Below are 18671 nucleotides of genomic sequence, written 5' to 3' on the forward strand. Positions count from 1 at the left end.
TCCCCATAACCCCTTATCGGTCAAGAAACTGTCTATTTCTTTCTTAAATTTATTCAATGTCCCAGCTTCCACAGATTTACAACCCTCTGAGAGAAGAAATTTCTCCACATATCTCTTTTAAATGGGCGGCCCCTTATTCTAAGATCATGCCCTCTAGTTCTAGTCTTCCCCATCAGTGGAAACATCCTCTCTGCATCCACCTTGTCAAGCCCCCTCATAATCTTACACGTTTCGATAAGATCACCTCTCATTCTTCTGAATTCCAATGAGTAGAGACCCAAACTCCTCAACTTTTCCTCATAAGTCAACCCCCTCATCCCCAGAATCAACCTAGTGAACCTTCTCTGAACTGCCTCCAAAGCAAGTATATCCTTTTGTAAATATGGAAACCAAAACTGCACGCAGTACTCCAGGTGTGGCCTCACCAATACCTTATATGGCTGTAGTAAGACTTCCCTGCTTTTATACTCCATCCCCTTTGCAATAAAGGCCAAAATACCATTGGCCTTCCTGATCACGTGCTGTACCTGTATACTAACCTTTTGTGTTTCATGCACAAGTACCCCCAGGTCCCGCTGTACTGCGGCACTTTGCAATCTTTCTCCATTTAAATAATAACTTGCTCTTTGATTTTTTTCTGCCAAAGTGCATTCTGATTAAGATGTTTCAGAACCGTTTATTGGGCCACTGAGATTTGGTCAAGAAAAATCAGGTTTAAACAAATAATCACAAAGCCCTCACGACTTTAAACCAGACAAATTTTATTTCAAGTTGAGAGTATTAAAAAACTGACTGTGCCTTTGTCATGTGCAACAACAGGGTGGGGACAACAAGAAACAGTCAGCGAGCTGAGGAACTCTTTCTCTGGCTTGCGTTGTGCCTTTCGCAAACTCAGGCACACAGTCCAAGGGACTGATCCCATCCTCAGCTGCCTCTCCCCCTCGTTCCTGTGAAAAGCTTCTGCCCTCTGACCGCGTGTGCAGATCAGCGGGGCGGAGAGTCCGTGGCGGGGGGGAAGGGGGGGGTGGGCGTTGTGCAGATGGGTGTCTGAGAGCCGGCACCGTGCGGGGCCTCCCAGTCACAGCCTTGGCCCCCCTCCAGGGGTCTTCAACCCTCGTCTCCCGGAGATGTGGGAGGGGCTCACCAGCAGCAGCCTGAACGACCCGATATTCATCTGTGAACCCAGACGTTAAATGGGAGTAGGCAGCTCACCCTTGGGAGGCATAGTTTCTTTTGGAAGTGCCATAGCTGTGGCCATTGCTGCTCTCACCCTGTCTCCACACCTGCCCTGTCCAGCAGGAGCTCTGGACCGGACCCCTGGCTGGTTCTGTCCACTCCCTTGCCCCCCCCACGCCCCCCCTCCCCCATTTACCAGCTGGTATCAGTAAAGTTGGCGCCATACATGGGACATTCCTGCTGTACATGGCTCGGCATCACAGCGCGCATTCACTCCAAGGAAGTGACCATATCTTTTGTTTACACATTTGGCACAAAGCTTTCTTAATTTGCTTTCAATGTGTTTTGGAGTCCGGTCCCATTATTCTTTGCTTATGGCAGAAGCGGTGTATTGTCGATGGGGTGGGCCGTGCAGACGAGAGCATGTGCTGTGGATTAGATACAGGTTAACACGCAACGTACACAGAGTATAGTACACAGCGTGCTACACAGTGCATAGTACACAGCGTGTTACACAGCATGTTACACAGAGCATAGTACACAGCATGTTACACAGAGCATAGTACACAGCGTGTTACACAGATTATAGTACACAGCGTGTTACACAGAGCATAGTACACAGCGTGTTACACAGAGCATAGTACACAGCGTGTTACACAGCATGTTACACAGAGTATAGTACACAGCGTGTTACACAGAGCATAGTACACAGCATGTTACACAGAGCATAGTACACAGCGTGTTACACAAAGCATAGTACACAGCATGTTACACAGAGCATAGTACACAGCGTGTTACACAGAGCATAGTACACAGCATGTTACACAGAGCATAGTACACAGCGTGTTACACAAAGCATAGTACACAGAGCATAGTACACAGTGTGTTACACAGCGCATAATGCACAGTGTGTTACACTGAGCGTAGTACACAGTACACAGAGCATACTACACAGCGTGTTACACTGAGCATGTTACACAGAGCATAGTACACAGCATGTTACACAGAGCATAGTACACAGCGTGTTACACTGAGCATAGTACACAGAGCATAGTACACAGCGTGTTACACAGAGCATAGTACACACCGTGTTACACAGAGCATAGTGCACAGTGCATAGTACACAGCGTGTTACACAGAGCATAGTACACAGAGCATAGTACACAGCGTGTTACACTGAGCATAATACACAGCGCATAGTACACAGCGTGTTACACAGAGCATAGTACACAGCGTGTTACACGGAGCATAGTACACAGAGCATAGTACACAGCGTGTTACACAGAGCATAGTTCACAGAGTATAGTACACAGGTGTTACACAGAGCATAGTACACAGCGTGTTACACAGAGCATAGTACACAGCGTGTTACACAGATCATAGTACACAGAGCATAGTACACAGCGTGTTACACAGAGCATAGTACACAGTACACAGAGCATAGTATACAGCGTGTTACACAGAGCATAGTACACAGCGTGTTACACAAAGCATAGTACACAGAGTATAGTACACAACGTGTTACACAGAGCATAGTACACAGCATAGTACACAGCGTGTTACACAGAGCATAGTGCACAGCGTGTTACACAGAGCATAGTACACAGAGCATAGTACACAGCGTGTTACACTGAGCATAGTACACAGCGTGTTACACAGAGCATAGTGCACAGTGCATAGTACACAGCGTGTTACACAGAGCATAGTACACAGCGTGTTACACAGAGCATAGTACACAGCGTGTTACACTGAGCATAGTACACAGCGCATAGTACACAGCGTGTTACACAGAGCATAGTACCGTGTTACACAGAGCATAATACACAGCGTGTTACACGGAGCATAGTACACAGAGCATAGTACACAGCGTGTTACACAGAGCATAGTTCACAGAGCATAGTACACAGCGTGTTACACAGAGCATAGTACACTGTGTTACACAGAGCATAGTACACAGCGTGTTACACAGAGCATAGTACACAGCGTGTTACACAGATCATAGTACACAGAGCATAGTACACAGCGTGTTACACAGCATAGTACACAGCGTGTTACACAGAGCATAGTACACAGTACACAGAGCATAGTACACAGTACACAGAGCATAGTATACAGCGTGTTACACAGAGCATAGTACACAGCGTGTTACACAAAGCATAGTACACAGAGCATAGTACACAGCGTGTTACACAGAGCATAGTACACAGCATGTTACACAGACCATAGTACACAGCGTGTTACACTGAGCATAATACACAGCCTGTTACACAGAGCATAGTACACAGAGCATAGTACACAGCGTGTTACACAGAGCATAGTACACAGCGTGTTACACGGAGCATAGTACACAGAGCATAGTACACAGCGTGGTACACAGAGCATAGTACACAGCATGTTACACGGAGCATGTTACATGGAGCATAAGACGCAACATACTGTGTTATACGTCGCGTGTAACACACACAATACTACAGCCTACAGTGTGTTATATGCCGTGGACAAGAGGCTGCCTGCAATGTATGTTGTACTATTGCACAGGCGGCAATGTGTTGCAAACAGCATAATGTCCATCTGCAGTGAGTTTATATAGAGGGTAACGCACAGATGCACCGTGATGTGGGTTAACACATTGCTGCAACGTGTTCCGTACAAGATGAAGCACAGATCAGAGTGTGTTTACACACTGAATACACACACGCCTGGGTCAAACACTGATAACACACACAATGTCTGCGTTGCCTCTCTGGATCAGGGCCGACACATTTTACTCCTCCTGTCGAGGACCCCTGGCCACAAGAAATGGCGTGTTATTTCGAATCTTGCCAGTGCTGGGTACTGAGCCAGTCTCCGGTATACTGAGTAATCTGGGCTGTCCCCGGTTCCATGGGCTGTGTGACGTTGTCAGAATTATCAAGGAGCCTTGCGTCGCTCCCTTATCAGCCTGGAATCGCTGCCCCCCGCACTGGGTGATTATATATCTGTATCTATATATAAGGTGACTTTTAAAGAAAAAGATTCTGTCATTCATCCTTCCTGTTTATAAAGAACGTATACACACAAAATCACTGGCATAGAACATTAGTTTCTAAAGGGCTGTGGTGAAGTTATCCAGGCATTTTTAACTCTCATTTTATTGGTGGTCTTGATCCTGAACAACCTCCAAAGCAGCCACGGAAAAAGAACCTGGCTGCAAACGGTGGGTTATCTGATCGGGCGGTGGCAGGGTCCTCTGACCTGCTAAAGTGTGTCGACGATGGTAATGATAATTTGGAAAACATCGTCCTCTGTCCCCTCTCCCTGAACCTAAAAACAAAATCACACAGACTGAAATCAGCGGTGGGCTCACTGGGTTACAACACATGCTGTCTTCCCCGCCTGCCCCTCTCTGGGAAATCTACCACCCCAACTGGTCTGGCCGTCATCATCATCATAGGCAGTCCCTCGGAATACGGGAACCACAGTCTCTGTCACAGGTGGGACAGATAGTCGTTGAGGGAAGGGCAGGGTGGGACTGGTTTGCCGCACGCTCCTTCCGCTGCCTGCGCTTGGTTTCTGCACGCTCTCAGCGACGAGACTCGGGGTGGACTGGTCTTTGGCCAGGGACTCCCAGGTGTCGGTGGGGATGTCGCACTTTATCAGGGAGGCTTTGAGGGTGTCCCTATAACGTTTCCTCTGCCCACCTTTGGCTCACTTGCCGTGTAGGAGTTCCAAGTAGATGTGTGCACCCCTGTGTATGCTCGCAGGTTAAGGGAGTTGTTGAGTTAGGAGTGGCTTAGCCAGTCACGTGATGTTCACAAGACTCAATAAAACCCCAGCCAGTTGGGTTCGGGGGATCCACGATAGGGCAGGTGGTTGTGAGCCTGGTGGATGAACCGATAATGTGTCGTGTGATTGTTAAACCTTTGTTAATAAACCAACAATGTGTTGCTATAAATTCTTAAGCAAAGAACCCATGAAGCAAACACATTGCACCCACCAATGTGTCTTCTGTTGTCCCGGGCTGGAGAGTCTAGAACCAGGGGTCACAGTCTCAGGATACGAGGTCGGCCATTTAGGACTGAGATGAGGAGAAATTTCTTCACTCAGAGGCTGGTGAATCTTTGGAATTCTCTGCCCCAGAGGGCTGTGGAGGCCCAGTCTTTGAGCATATTCAAGTCAGAGATAGATAGATTTTTGGATATTAAGGGAATCAAGGGATATGGGGAAAGTGTTGAGGTCGAAGATCAACCATGATCTCATTGAATGGCGGAGCAGGCTCGAGGGGCCGAATGGCCGACTCCTGCTCCTAATTTTTATGTTCCACTTTGTTCATCAAGGAGGAACAGGTAGAGATGGACATCATCAAAAGCTGGAAAAGATCATTTGCAAAGAAACAGGGTAAAGTGCCAGTGACTCCCTGGGATTGGGCCTGGCTTTAGTGCCTCACCTGAGGGGCACCTCTGACAGTGCTGCACTTCCTCAGCTAACCTCCCCCAGGAATGTGCCCGATCAGTGGGCTGACGGCTCCTTCCCTCTCCCAGCGCTAAAGTCTTTCAGCAAAATGATTTGCGGGAAAGACATAAACATATTTTTACCTTTGTCAGGAGTCCTTTTGTTTCGTAATATTTCACAATAGGTACGGAGTCGACAAAATAAGATTCAACTCGTTTGCTGATGGTCACCTCGTTGTCATCGAGCCGCCCGCTGGTCTGTCCGCGGTTCATCAGGCGCTGTTTCATCACCTCGGGGCTGCAGTCAATGAGCAGCACGAGGTTGGGAATGGTGAACTGCAGAGAGCACAGCAGAGAGAGAGAGAGAACACCTTATGGTTAATCCACCTCTCCAAGACCATCTCATTCAGAGATCTATCTGACATTCACTCCACGACCATCTCCTCCCCTGTGTTAACGGCCCATTGATCGGATTGTCTGATCACCTACCCTGCTGGGACGTACACGGATGCATGATCAGGATCGAATTTGGCTGCGTTTCCCCAGGATACCCTTCCATTTCACTCACCCGTGCAGAATGGTCACTCCAGCAAGTAACCTGTACCAGCCACATTGTATCCCAGCATGAATTGGGCAAGAATGAAAGAACTTGCATTCCTATAGCGCCTTTCACAACCGCAGGACGTCACAAAGCGCTCTACAGCCAATGAAGTACTTTTGGAGTGTGGTCACTGTTGTAATGTGGGAAACGCGGCAGTCAATGTGCGCACAGCAAGCTCCCACACACAGCAATGTGATAATGAACCAGCTAATTTCTTTTTGTTATGTTGATTGAGGGATAAATATTGACCCAGGATGCCGAGGATAACTCCCCTGCTCTTCTTCGAAATAGCGCAATAGGATCTTTTACGTCCACCTGAGAGAGCAGCGGGGTTTTGTTATAACGTCTTATCCAAAAGGTGGCAGCGCTCCCTCAGTATAGCCCCTCTGACAGTGCAGCACTCCCCCAGTAGTGCAGCGCTCCCTCAGTATTGCCCCTCCGACAGTGCGGCGCCCTCTCAGTACTGCCCCTCCGACAATGCGGTGCTCCCTCAGTACAGCCCCTCCGACAGTGCGGCGCTCCCTCAGTACAGCCCCTCCGACAGTGCGGTGCTCCCTCAGCACTACACCAGGAGTGCCAGCCTGTATTTTTGTGCTCCAGTTTCTGGATTTGAAACCACAATAGAGCACCGTACTATCGGAGGGGCAGTACTGAGGGAGTGCTGCACTGTTGGAGGGGCAATACTGAGGGAGCGCCGCACTGTCGGAGGGGCTGTACTGAGGGAGCACCGCACTGTCGGAGGGGCTGTACTGAGGGAGCACCGCACTGTCGGAGGGGCCTCCAGACCTCCAAACAGTAGTAGTGATGTTGGGGAGGGCATCAAACATGAAATTAGGGGTGCGTGCAATAAAGGTGCAGCAGTTATAATGGGTGACTTTAATATGCACATAGATTGGGTTAACCAAACTGGAAGCAATACGGAGGAGGAGGATTTCCTGGAGTGCATAAGGGATGGTTTTTTAGACCAATATGTCGAGGAACCAACTAGGGGGAAGGCCATCTTAGACTGGGTGTTGTGTAATGAGAGAGGATTAATTAGCAATCTCGTTGTGCGAGGCCCCTTGGAGAAGAGTGACCATAATATGGTGGAATTCTGCATTAGGATGGAGAATGAAACAGTTAATTCAGAGACCATGGTCCAGAACTTAAAGAAGGGTAACTTTGAAGGTATGAGGCGTGAATTGGCTAGGATAGATTAGCGAATGATACTGAAGGGGTTGACTGTGGATGGGCAATGGCAGACATTTAGAGACCGCATGGATGAACTACAACAATTGCACATTCCTGTCTGGCGTAAAAATAAAAAAGGGAAGGTGGCTCAACCATGGCTATCAAGGGAAATCAGGGATAGTATTAAAGCCAAAGAAGTGGCATACAAATTGGCCAGAAATAGCAGCGAACCCGGAGACTGGGAGAAATTTAGAACTCAGCAGAGGAGGACAAAGGGTTTGATTAGGGCAGGGAAAATGGAGTACGAGAAGAAGCTTGCAGGGAACATTAAGACGGATTGCAAAAGTTTCTATAGATATGTAAAGAGAAAAAGGTTAGTAAAGACAAACGTAGGTCCCCTGCAGTCAGAATCAGGGGAAGTCATAACGGGGAACAAAGAAATGGCGGACCAATTGAACAAGTACTTTGGTTCGGTATTCACTAAGGAGGACACAAACAACCTTCCGGATATAAAAGGGGTCAGAGGGTCTAGTAAGGAGGAGGAACTGAGGGAAATCCTTATTAGTCGGGAAATTGTGTTGGGGAAATTGATGGGATTGAAGGCCGATAAATCCCCAGGGCTTGATGGACTGCATCCCAGAGTACTTAAGGAGGTGGCCTTGGAAATAGCGGATGCATTGACAGTCATTTTCCAACATTCCATAGACTCTGGATCAGTTCCTATCAAGTGGAGGGTAGCCAATGTAATCCCACTTTTTAAAAAAGGAGGGAGAGAGAAAGCAGGGAATTATAGACCGGTCAGCCTGACATCGGCAGTGGGTAAAATGATGGAACAATTATTAAGGATGTCATAGCAGTGCATTTGGAAAGAGGTGACATGATAGGTCCAAGTCAGCATGGATTTGTGAAAGGGAAATCATGCTTGAAAAATCTTCTGGAATTTTTTGAGGATGTTTCCAGTAGAGTGGACAAGGGAGAACCAGTTGATGTGGTATATTTGGACTTTCAGAAGGCTTTCGACAAGGTCCCACACAAGAGATTAATGTGCAAAGTTAAAGCACATGGGATTGGGGGTAGTGTGCTGACGTGGATTGAGAACTGGTTGTCAGACAGGAAGCAAAGAGTAGGAGTAAATGGGGACTTTTCAGAATGGCAGGCAGTGACTAGTGGGATACCGCAAGGTTCTGTGCTGGGGCCTTAGCTGTTTACACTGTACATTAATGATTTAGACGAGGGGATTAAATGTAGTATCTCCAAATTTGCGGATGACACTAAGTTGGGTGGCAGTGTGAGCTGCGAGGAGGATGCTATGAGGCTGCAGAGCGACTTAGATAGGTTAGGTGAGTAGGCAAATGCATGGCAGATGAAGTATAATGTGAATAAATGTGAGGTTATCCACTTTGGTGGTAAAAACAGAGAGACAGACTATTATCTGAATGGTGACAGATTAGGAAAAGGGGAGGTGCAAAGAGACCTGGGTGTCATGGTACATCAGTCATTGAAGGTTGGCATGCAGGTACAACAGGCGGTTAAGAAAGCAAATGGCATGTTGGCCTTCATAGCGAGGGGATTTGAGTACAGGGGCAGGGAGGTGTTGCTACAGTTGTACAGGGCCTTGGTGAGGCCACACCTGGAGTATTGTGTACAGTTTTGGTCTCCTAACCTGAGGAAGGACATTCTTGCTATTGAGGGAGTGCAGCGAAGGTTCACCAGACTGATTCCCGGGATGGCGGGACTGACCTATCAAGAAAGACTGGATCAACTGGGCTTGTATTCACTGGAGTTCAGAAGAGTGAGAGGGGACCTCATAAAAACGTTTAAAATTCTGACGGGGTTGGACAGGTTAGATGCAGGAAGAATGTTCCCAATGTTGGGGAAGTCCAGAACCAGAGGTCACAGTCTGAGGATAAGGGGTAAGCCATTTAGGACCGAGATGAGGAGGAATTTCTTTACCCAGAGAGTGGTGAACCTGTGGAATTCTCTACCACAGAAAGTTGTTGAGGCCAATTCACTAAATATATTCAAAAAGGAGTTAGATGAAGTCCTTACTATTAGGGGGATCAAGGGGTATGGTGAGAAAGCAGGAATGGGGTACTGAAGTTGCATGTTCAGCCATGAACTCATTGAATGGTGGTGCAGGCTAGAAGGGCCGAATGGCCTACTCCTGCACCTATTTTCTATGTTTCTATGTTTCTATGTTTGCACACACACGCAGCCAAACCATCATCATTAAATACACAGACCTGGAGACAACAACAAGCAACACATAGCCACGAATGCAGCAATAGACACAGATACAGACACATGTACACAGACAAGTACAGCATACAACCCCCTCCCTGAAGGTGCGACTCCGTTTGCCTGTGCCTCAGATTTTCTCTAATTCCTCACCAAAGGTGTGAGCCTCGCCTGGGAGTATCTGCAAGGGCCAGTGAGGCCAACACTGACCATACCCTCACCATCCAGCCGGCAATCCGGCCAATCTCCCCCCTCCCTGGGGCAGGGGTAGTGAGGGCAGTAGGAGCGGGCCTGGGATTCTGAACTGGTCACATTGCAACTCTCCCCCTCGGTGATTGAGGTCAGGCTTACTTAGGGAAATTATTTTTTTTAAATAAAGAAGAAATGCCGTAATAGTAGATCGGGGATTCAAATTCTCGGTCTAGGCCCTGGTTTCCCTTCTCAGTATTTGAGATTTATCTTTAATTATATTGAGGTTTTAAGAGGCTTTCTGTTGAATATGCACGGTAACCCGTGTGTCAAACTTCCTATGACACCAGATATCCGGCACAGAAACAGGCCGTTCGGCCCAACCAGTCCGTGCCGGCGTTTATGCTCCACTCGAGCCTCCTCCCATCTTTCCTCATCTAAATCTATCAGCAGAACCCTCTATTCCCTTCTCCCTCATGTGTTTATCCAGCCTCCCCTTAAATACATCGATTCGCCTCAACCACTCCCTGTGGCAGCAGTTCCACATTCTCACCACTCTCTGGGTAAAGAAGTTTCTCCTGAATTCCCCATTGGATTTCTGGGCGACGATCTTATATTGATGGCCTCTGGTTATGCTCTTCCCCACAAGTGGAAACACTCTGTATCCACTCCATCAAAACCTTCTCATAATTTTAAATCCAGTCCGCAGGTCAAATCCGTTGATGTCCAGCTGAATTCTACTCTGAGAATTATCACCAGTACGTTTTATCGACACCAACACCGTGGCTGCTCGTGCTTGCAAACATCGCACCACCACACCTACGCTGCGAATATGCAGTCTCCCGAGAATACATCCGCTACACCAGCAAAGACGTGCCGATTCAGGCCGACTTGAACAATCTACCACTAACCCCTCTCAAATCTAGAAAGTAAATTTGGACCATCGCTGAAGCCCTTCAGCCTTGATGACCGATGGTGAAATGCTTGGAAGAACTGCGACATACAGAATGGATTCTTTATAGAGCACGCCACAGTACAACCTGAAGGATCAAACCTTCCTCGCAAATAGAGGACAACCATCAACCGCCTCAGAACCGGTCAGGGTCGATGCTGTCACCTTCTCCATCGGTGGGAGATTAAAGCCTCACCATCCTGTGACTGTGGAGCTCCTAATCAGACCCTGGAGCATTGCACACTGCCCTCAGAGGGAATTCGCAGGCAGCCTACAAGATGTCCTCGCTGTTACCTTTTGGCCTGGATATCCAACTTAGATATTGACATTTGATTTGATTTGCTACTACTATACGAAAGAAGATGATCATTTTGAAGACCTCCGAGGTCACCCCTCGGCCTTCAACAAATCAAAAACACGACACCATCCACTTAGCGTGTGGGTGACCACACGCACAACGAGCTAACGGGAGCAACCATTTATTTATGATTGGTTGTAATATGTCTGTGCTTATGTGTAGAATAACTCCACGAGGCCTAGTGCTGTGCTTGCACTGCTGTGACCTTAGTCTCTTTATTGTAATTGCAGGGTCCTTTCACCACGTGGTGACCAGCCTTTTCTACAGCTCCTGCCTCGGCCTCCCACAGTTGCACCCTCTAGAGGTACCAGCAATAGTATATACACAGAGTATACATATATGACAGGTTACATAGAAACATAGAAACATAGAAAATAGGTGCAGGAGTAGGCCATTTGGCCCTTCTAGCCTGCACCACCATTCAATGAGTTCATGGCTGAACATGCAACTTCAGTACCCCATTCCTGCTTTCTCGCCATATCCCTTGATCCCCCTATTAGTAAGGACTTCATCTAACTCCCTTTTGAATATATTTAGTGAATTGGCCTCAACTACTTTCTGTGGTAGAGAATTCCACAGGTTCACCACTCTCTGCGTGAAGAAGTTTCTCCTCATCTCGGTCCTAAATGGCTTACCCCTTATCCTTAGACTGTGATCCCTGGTTCTGGACTTCCCCAACATTGGGAACATTCTTCCTGCATCCAACCTGTCTAAACCCGTCAGAATTTTAAACGTTTCTATGAGGTCCCCTCTCATTCTTCTGAACTCCAGTGAATACAAGCCCAGTTGATCCAGTCTTTCTTGATAGGTCAGTCCCACCATCCCGGGAATCAGTCTGGTGAACCTTCGCTGCACTCCCTCAATAGCAAGAATGTCCTTCCTCAAGTTAGGAGACCAAAACTGTACACAATACTCCAGGTGTGGCCTCACCAAGGCCCTGTACAACTGTAGCAACACCTCCCTGCCCCTGTACTTAAATCCCCTCGCTATGAAGGCCAACATGCGATTTGCTTTCTTAACCGCCTGCTGTACCTGCATGCCAACCCTCAATGACTGATGTACCATGACACCCAGGTCTCGTTGCACCTCTCCTTTTCCTAATCTGTCACCATTCAGATAATAGTCTGTCTCTCTGTTTTTACCACCAAAGTGGACAACCTCACATTTATCCACATTATACTTCATCTGCCATGCATTTGCCCACTCACCTAATCTATCCAAGTCACTCTGCAGCCTCATAACATCCTCCTCGCAGCTCACACTGCCACCCAACTTAGTGTCATCCGCAAATTTGGAGATACTACATTTAATCCCCTCGTCTAAATCATTAATGTACAATGTAAACAGCTGAGGCCCCAGCACAGAACCTTGCGGTACCCCACTAGTCACTGCCTGCCATTCTGAAAAGTACCCATTTACTCCTACTCTTTGCTTCCTGTCTGACAACCAGTTCTCAATCCATGTCAGCACACTACCCCCAATCCCATGTGCTTTAACTTTGCACATCAATCTCTTGTGTGGGACCTTGTCGAAAGCCTTCTGAAAGTCCAAATATACCACATCAACTGGTTCTCCCTTGTCCACTCGACTGGAAACATCCTCAAAAAATTCCAGAAGATTTGTCAAGCATGATTTCCCTTTCACAAATCCATGCTGACTTGGACCTATCATGTCACCTCTTTCCAAATGCGCTGCTATGACATCCTTAATAATTGATTCCATCATTTTACCCACTACTGATGTCAGGCTGACTGGTCTATAATTCCCTGCTTTCTCTCTCCCTCCTTTTTTAAAAAGTGGGGTTACATTGGCTACCCTCCACTCCATAGGAACTGATCCAGAGTCAATAGAATGTTGGAAAATGACTGTCAATGCATCCACTATTTCCAAGGCCACCTCCTTAAGTACTCTGGGATGCAGTCCATCAGGCCCTGGGGATTTATCGGCCTTCAATCCCATCAATTTCCCCAATACAATTTCCCGACTAATAAGGATTTGCCTCAGTTCCTCCTTCTTACGAGACCCTCCGGCCCCTTTTATATCCGGAAGGTTGTTTGTGTCCTCCTTAGTGAATACCGAACCAAAGTACTTGTTCAATTGGTCTGCCATTTCTTTGTTCCCCGTTATGACTTCCCCTGATTCTGACTGCAGGGGACCTACGTTTGTCTTGACTAACCTTTTTCTCTTTACATATCTATAGAAACTTTTGCAATCCGTCTTAATGTTCCCTGCAAGTTTCTTCTCGTACTCCATTTTCCCTGCCCTAATCCAACCCTTTGTCCTCCTCTGCTGAGTTCTAAATTTCTCCCAGTCCCCGGGTTCGCTGCTATTTCTGGCCAATTTGTATGCCACTTCCTTGGCTTTAATACTATCCCTGATTTCCTTTGATAGCCACGGTTGAGCCACCTTCCCTTTTTTATTTTTACGCCAGACAGGAATGTACAATTGTTGTAGTTCATCCATGCGGTCTCTAAATGTCTGCCATTGCCCATCCACAGTCAACCCCTTAAGTATCATTCGCCAATCTATCCTAGCCAATTCACGCCTCATACCTTCAAAGTTACCCTTTAAGTTCTGGACCATGATCTCTGAATTAACTGTTTCATTCTCCATCCTAATGCAGAATTCCACCATATTATGGTCACTCTTCCCCAAGGGGCCTCGCACAACGAGATTGCTAATTAATCCCCTCTCATTACACAACACCCAGTCTAAGATGGCGTCCCCCCTAGTTGGTTCCTCAACATATTGGTCTAGAAAACCATCCCTTATGCACTCCAGGAAATCCTCCTCTACCGTATTGCTTCCAGTTTGGCTAGTCCAATCTATGTGCATATTAAAGTCACCCATTATAACTGCTGCACCTTTATTGCACGCACCCCTAATTTCATGTTTGATGCCCTCCCCAACATCACAACTACTGTTTGGAGGTCTGTACACAGCTCCCACTAACGTTTTTTGCCCTTTGGTGTTCTGCAGCTCTACCCATATAGATTCCACATCATCCAAGCTAATGTCCTTCCTAACTATTGCATTAATCTCCTCTTTAACCAGCAATGCTACCCCACCTCCTTTTCCTTTTATTCTATCCTTCCTGAATGTTGAATACCCCTGGATGTTGAGTTCCCAGCCCTAATCATCCTGGAGCCACGTCTCCGTAATCCCGATCACATCATATTTGTTAACATCTATTTGCACAGTTAATTCATCCACCTTATTACGGATACTCCTTGCATTAAGACACAAAGCCTTCAGGCTTGTTTTTTTAACACCCTTCGTCCTTTTAGAATTTTGCTGTACAGTGGCCCTTTTTGTTCTTTGCCTTGGGTTTCTCTGCCCTCCACTTTTCCTCATTTCCTTTCTGTCTTTTGCTTTTGTCTCCTTATTGTTTCCCTCTGTCTCCCTGCATTGGTTCCCATCCCCCTGCCATATTACCCCAACAGCACTAGCAAACACTCCCCCTAGGACATTGGTTCCGGTCCTGCCCAGGTGCAGACCTGTACTGGTCCCACCTCCCCCAGGTTGAACCCAAAACCACTTCTCCTGAACCGACCAATAATGACCACTGACCATTTTACTGTCTGCATCTCTGACCAGCATCCACCCCCTCCACCGGCTCACCAAGGCATTCCCGCCAACGTACATCTTCAACACATTTATGCTGCAGGGTTAGTGACGGGGGTCCCGGGCAAAGCTCGGGACTCTTGTATACACAGAGTGCAAGATCCTGATTCCAGAATGTTCCTGTAATGTACGCACCCCTGAGGATGCTCACCGGTTTGTGCAGCTGTTGAGTGATGTGCACAAGACTCAATAAAACCCCAGCCAGTTGGGTTCGGGGGATCCACAATGGGGCAGGTGGTTGTGAGCCTGGTGGATGAACTGGTAATATGTCGTGTGATTGTTAAACCTTTGCTAATAAACCAACTAGTTCTTAATAGCAATGTGTTGCTGTGAATTCTTAAGCAAAGAACCCATGAAGCAAATACATTACAATTCCAACCACCTGTGCTAATGTTGGGGAAGTTCTGGGAGAATGACGAGCAGGGATGGGGAGAAAGGCAAAATATTGGGCACCCTCTGGGCCCCCAGGCTTACCGATTTTTCGAAGGCCTCCGCCTGTTTCAGAGTCCGCGGATATCCATCAATCATGAAGCCTTTGGTCTCCTGCAGGTTCTCCAACATGGCATCCTTCAGAATCTCCAAGGTCGTTCCCTGAGCAAACACAAAGGAGGCTGAAAAGCTCAGTGCGATTGAGAAACATGATATTTAAAGGTTGCAGTTCCCAGTGACCTGTGAGCAGTCGCCGTAATTATCGGTACATTCCGCCTCGTAAAATGTAAATTCGATTGGCCACTTTGTTTAATTAGGAAAGAGGTTTTTAAAAAATATACATTTCCTTTGCTCCCAAACAGCCCAGAAGACCGAGTATCTGCTCCACATGTAGAGCAAGTGGACTCGATTGGGTTGTCTGCTCTACTTGGACCAATTCCTGGAGGTTTTATCACATGACCTTCCACTTCCAACTACCCCGCCCCCCCCACACCCGCTATTGGTCGCCCGACCCGTCAATCCTCACCATGCCCCGCCTTCCCACAGCCAATTGGATGACTCGACTGTCAATCAAACGGTCTCCAATCAATTTTGCAAAGTAAAAGAATGAACAGCTTTATTCGTAATTTACATTATATTTTATCACTAATACACAGATGGCCCCAGTGATTATTCGTGGAGTAATACAGCACGGAAGGAGGCCATTCAGCCCATCAGGTCCGTGCTGGCTCTTAGTCCTGCTCCCCTGCCCTTTCCCCTATAGCCCTGGAAAGTGGGAATAAACGGGTTATTTTCAAGTGGGCAGGCTGTAACTAGTGGGGTACCGCAGGGATCAGTGCTGGGGCCCCAGCTATTCACAATCTATATCAATGATTCGGATGAGGGGACCAAATGTAATATATCCAAGTTTGCTGATGATACAAAGCTAGGTGGAAATGTAAGTTGTGAGGAGGATGCAAAGAGGCTTCATGCGGATATAGACAGGCTCAGTGAGTGGTCAAGAACATGACAAATGGAATATAATGTGGAGAAATGTGAAGTTATCCATTTTGGTATGAAAAATAGAAAACAGAATATTTTGGGAAATGGTGAGAGATTGGGAAATGTTGGTGTTCAGAGAAACAGGAGCAGGACATTTGGAAAAGTATAATTCAATCAAGCAGAATCAGCATGGATTTATGAAAGGGAAATCATGTTTGACAAATTTGCTTGAGCTCTTTGAGGATTTAATGAACAGGGTGGATAAAGGGGAACCAGTGGATGTGGTGTATTTGGATTTCCAGAAGGCATTTGACAAGGTGCCACATAAAAAGTTACTGCACAAGATCAAAGTTCACAGGGTTGGGGGTAATATATTAGCATGGATAGAGGATTGGCTAACTAACAGAAAACCGAGAGTCGGGATAAATGGGTCATTTTCCGGTTGGCAAACAGCAACGAGTGGGGTGCCGCAGGGATCAGTGCTGGGTCCTCAACTATTTACAATCTATATTAATGACTTGGATGAAGGGACCGAGTGTAATGTAGCCAAGTTTTCTGATGATACAAAGATGGGTGGGAAAGCAAATTGTGAGGAGGACACAAAAAATAGACAGGCTAAGTGAGTGGGCAAAAATTTGGCAGATGGAGTATAATGTGCGAAAATGTGAGGTTACCCACTTTCGCAGAAAAAATAGAAAAGCAAATTATAATTTAAATGGAGAAAAATTGCAAAGTGCTGCAGTACAGAGAGACCTGGGGGTCCTTGTGTATGAAACACAAAAAATTAGTATGCAGGTACAGCAAATATCAGGAAGGCAAATGTAATGTTGGCCTTTATTGCGAGGGGGATAGAGTATAAAAGCAGGGAAGTCCTGCTACAACTGTATGTCATCATCATAGGCAGTCCCTCGAAATCGAGAAAGACTTGCTTCCACTCTAAAAGTGAGTTCTCAGGTGACTGTACAATCCAATACGGGAATTACAGTTTCTGTCACAGGTGGGACAGACAGTGGTTGAAGGAAGGGGTGGGTGGAGAGTCTGGTTTGCCGCACACTCCTTCCGCTCCTTGCGCTTGGTTTCTGCATGCTCTCGGCGACGAAACTCGAGGTGCTCAGCGTCCTCCCAGATGCACTTCCTCCACTTAGGGCGGTCTTTGGCCAGGGGCTCCCAGGTGTCAGTGGGGATGATGCACTTTATCAGGGAGGCTTTGAGGATGTCCTTAAAACGTTTCCTCTGCCCACCTGGGGCTCGCTTGCTGTGTAGAAGTTCCGAGTAGAGCGCTTGCTTTGGGAGTCTCATGTCAGGCACGTGGACAATGTGACAGCTGTACAGGGTGTTGGTGAGGCCACACCTGGAGTACTGCGTAGAGTTTTGGTCTCCATATTTAAGGAAAGATATACTTGCATCGGAGGCTGTTCAGAGAAGGTTCATTAGGTTGATTCCGGAGATGAAACATAGAAACATAGAAAATAGATGCAGGAATAGGCCATTCGGCCATTCGAGCCTGCACCACCACTCAATAAGATCATGGCTGATCATTCCCTCAGTACCCCTTTCCTGCTTTCTCTTCATACCCCTTGATCCCTTTAGCCGTAAGGACCATATCTAACTCCCTCTTGAATATATACAATGAACTGGCATCAACAACTCTCTGCGGCAGGGAATTCCACAGGTTAACAACTCTGAGTGAAGAAGTTTCTCCTCATCTCGGTCCTAAATGGCTTACCCCTTATCCTTAGACTGTGACCCCTTGTTCTGGACTTCCCCAACATCGGGAACATACTTCCTGCATCTAACCTGTCCAATCCCGTCAGAATTTTATATGTTTCTATGAGATCCCCTCTCATTCTTCTAAACTCCAGTGAATACAGGCCCAGTCGATCCAGGCTCTCCTCATATGTCAGTCCTGCCATCCCTGGAATCAGTCTGGTGAACCTTCGCTGCACTACCTCAATAGCAAGAACATCCTTCCTCAGATTAGGAGACCAAAACTGAACACAATATTCTGGGTGAGGCCTCACCAAGGCCCTGTACAATTGCAATAAGACCTCCCTGCTCCTATACTCAAATCCCCTTGCTATGAAGGCCAACATACCATTTGCCTTCTTCACCACCTGCTGTACCTGCATGCCAACTTTCAATGACTGATGTACCATGATACTCAGGTCTCGTTGCACCTCCCCTTTTACTAATCTGTCACCATTCAGATAATAATCTGTCTTCCTGTTTTTGCCACCAAAGTGGATAACCTCACATTTATCAACATTATACTGCATCTGCCATGCATTTGCCCACTCACCTAACCTGTCCAAGACACCCTGCAGCCTCTTAGCATCCTCCTCGCAGCTCACACTGCCAGCCAGCTGAGTGTCATCTGCAAACTTGGAGATATTACATTCAATTCCTTCGTCTAAATCATTAATATATATAATAAATAACTGGGGTCCCAGCATTGAACTGTGCAGTACCCCATTAGTCACTGCCTGCCATTCTGAAAAGGACCCTTTATTACCACTCTTTGCT

General features: G+C 47.0%; 1 protein-coding gene across 1 annotated transcript in view; it reads right to left on the minus strand.

Moving 5' to 3' along the window:
• Positions 1 to 4224: 4224 nt before the first annotated feature.
• The window catches only part of LOC139238007 (adenylate kinase isoenzyme 5-like), a 48202-nt gene continuing 33755 nt past the window's right edge, over positions 4225 to 18671 (minus strand). The window contains exons 11-13 of the mRNA XM_070867405.1: positions 15213 to 15329; positions 5751 to 5942; positions 4225 to 4479 (exon numbers count right to left, since the gene is read on the minus strand). Of these exons, the coding sequence (XP_070723506.1) occupies positions 4414 to 4479; positions 5751 to 5942; positions 15213 to 15329 (375 nt within the window). The 3' untranslated portion in view covers positions 4225 to 4413. The remainder of the gene's footprint in view (positions 4480 to 5750; positions 5943 to 15212; positions 15330 to 18671) is intronic.

Source organism: Pristiophorus japonicus, chromosome 24 (genome assembly GCF_044704955.1).
Source record: "Pristiophorus japonicus isolate sPriJap1 chromosome 24, sPriJap1.hap1, whole genome shotgun sequence".
Classification (NCBI taxonomy): Eukaryota; Metazoa; Chordata; class Chondrichthyes; family Pristiophoridae; genus Pristiophorus; species Pristiophorus japonicus.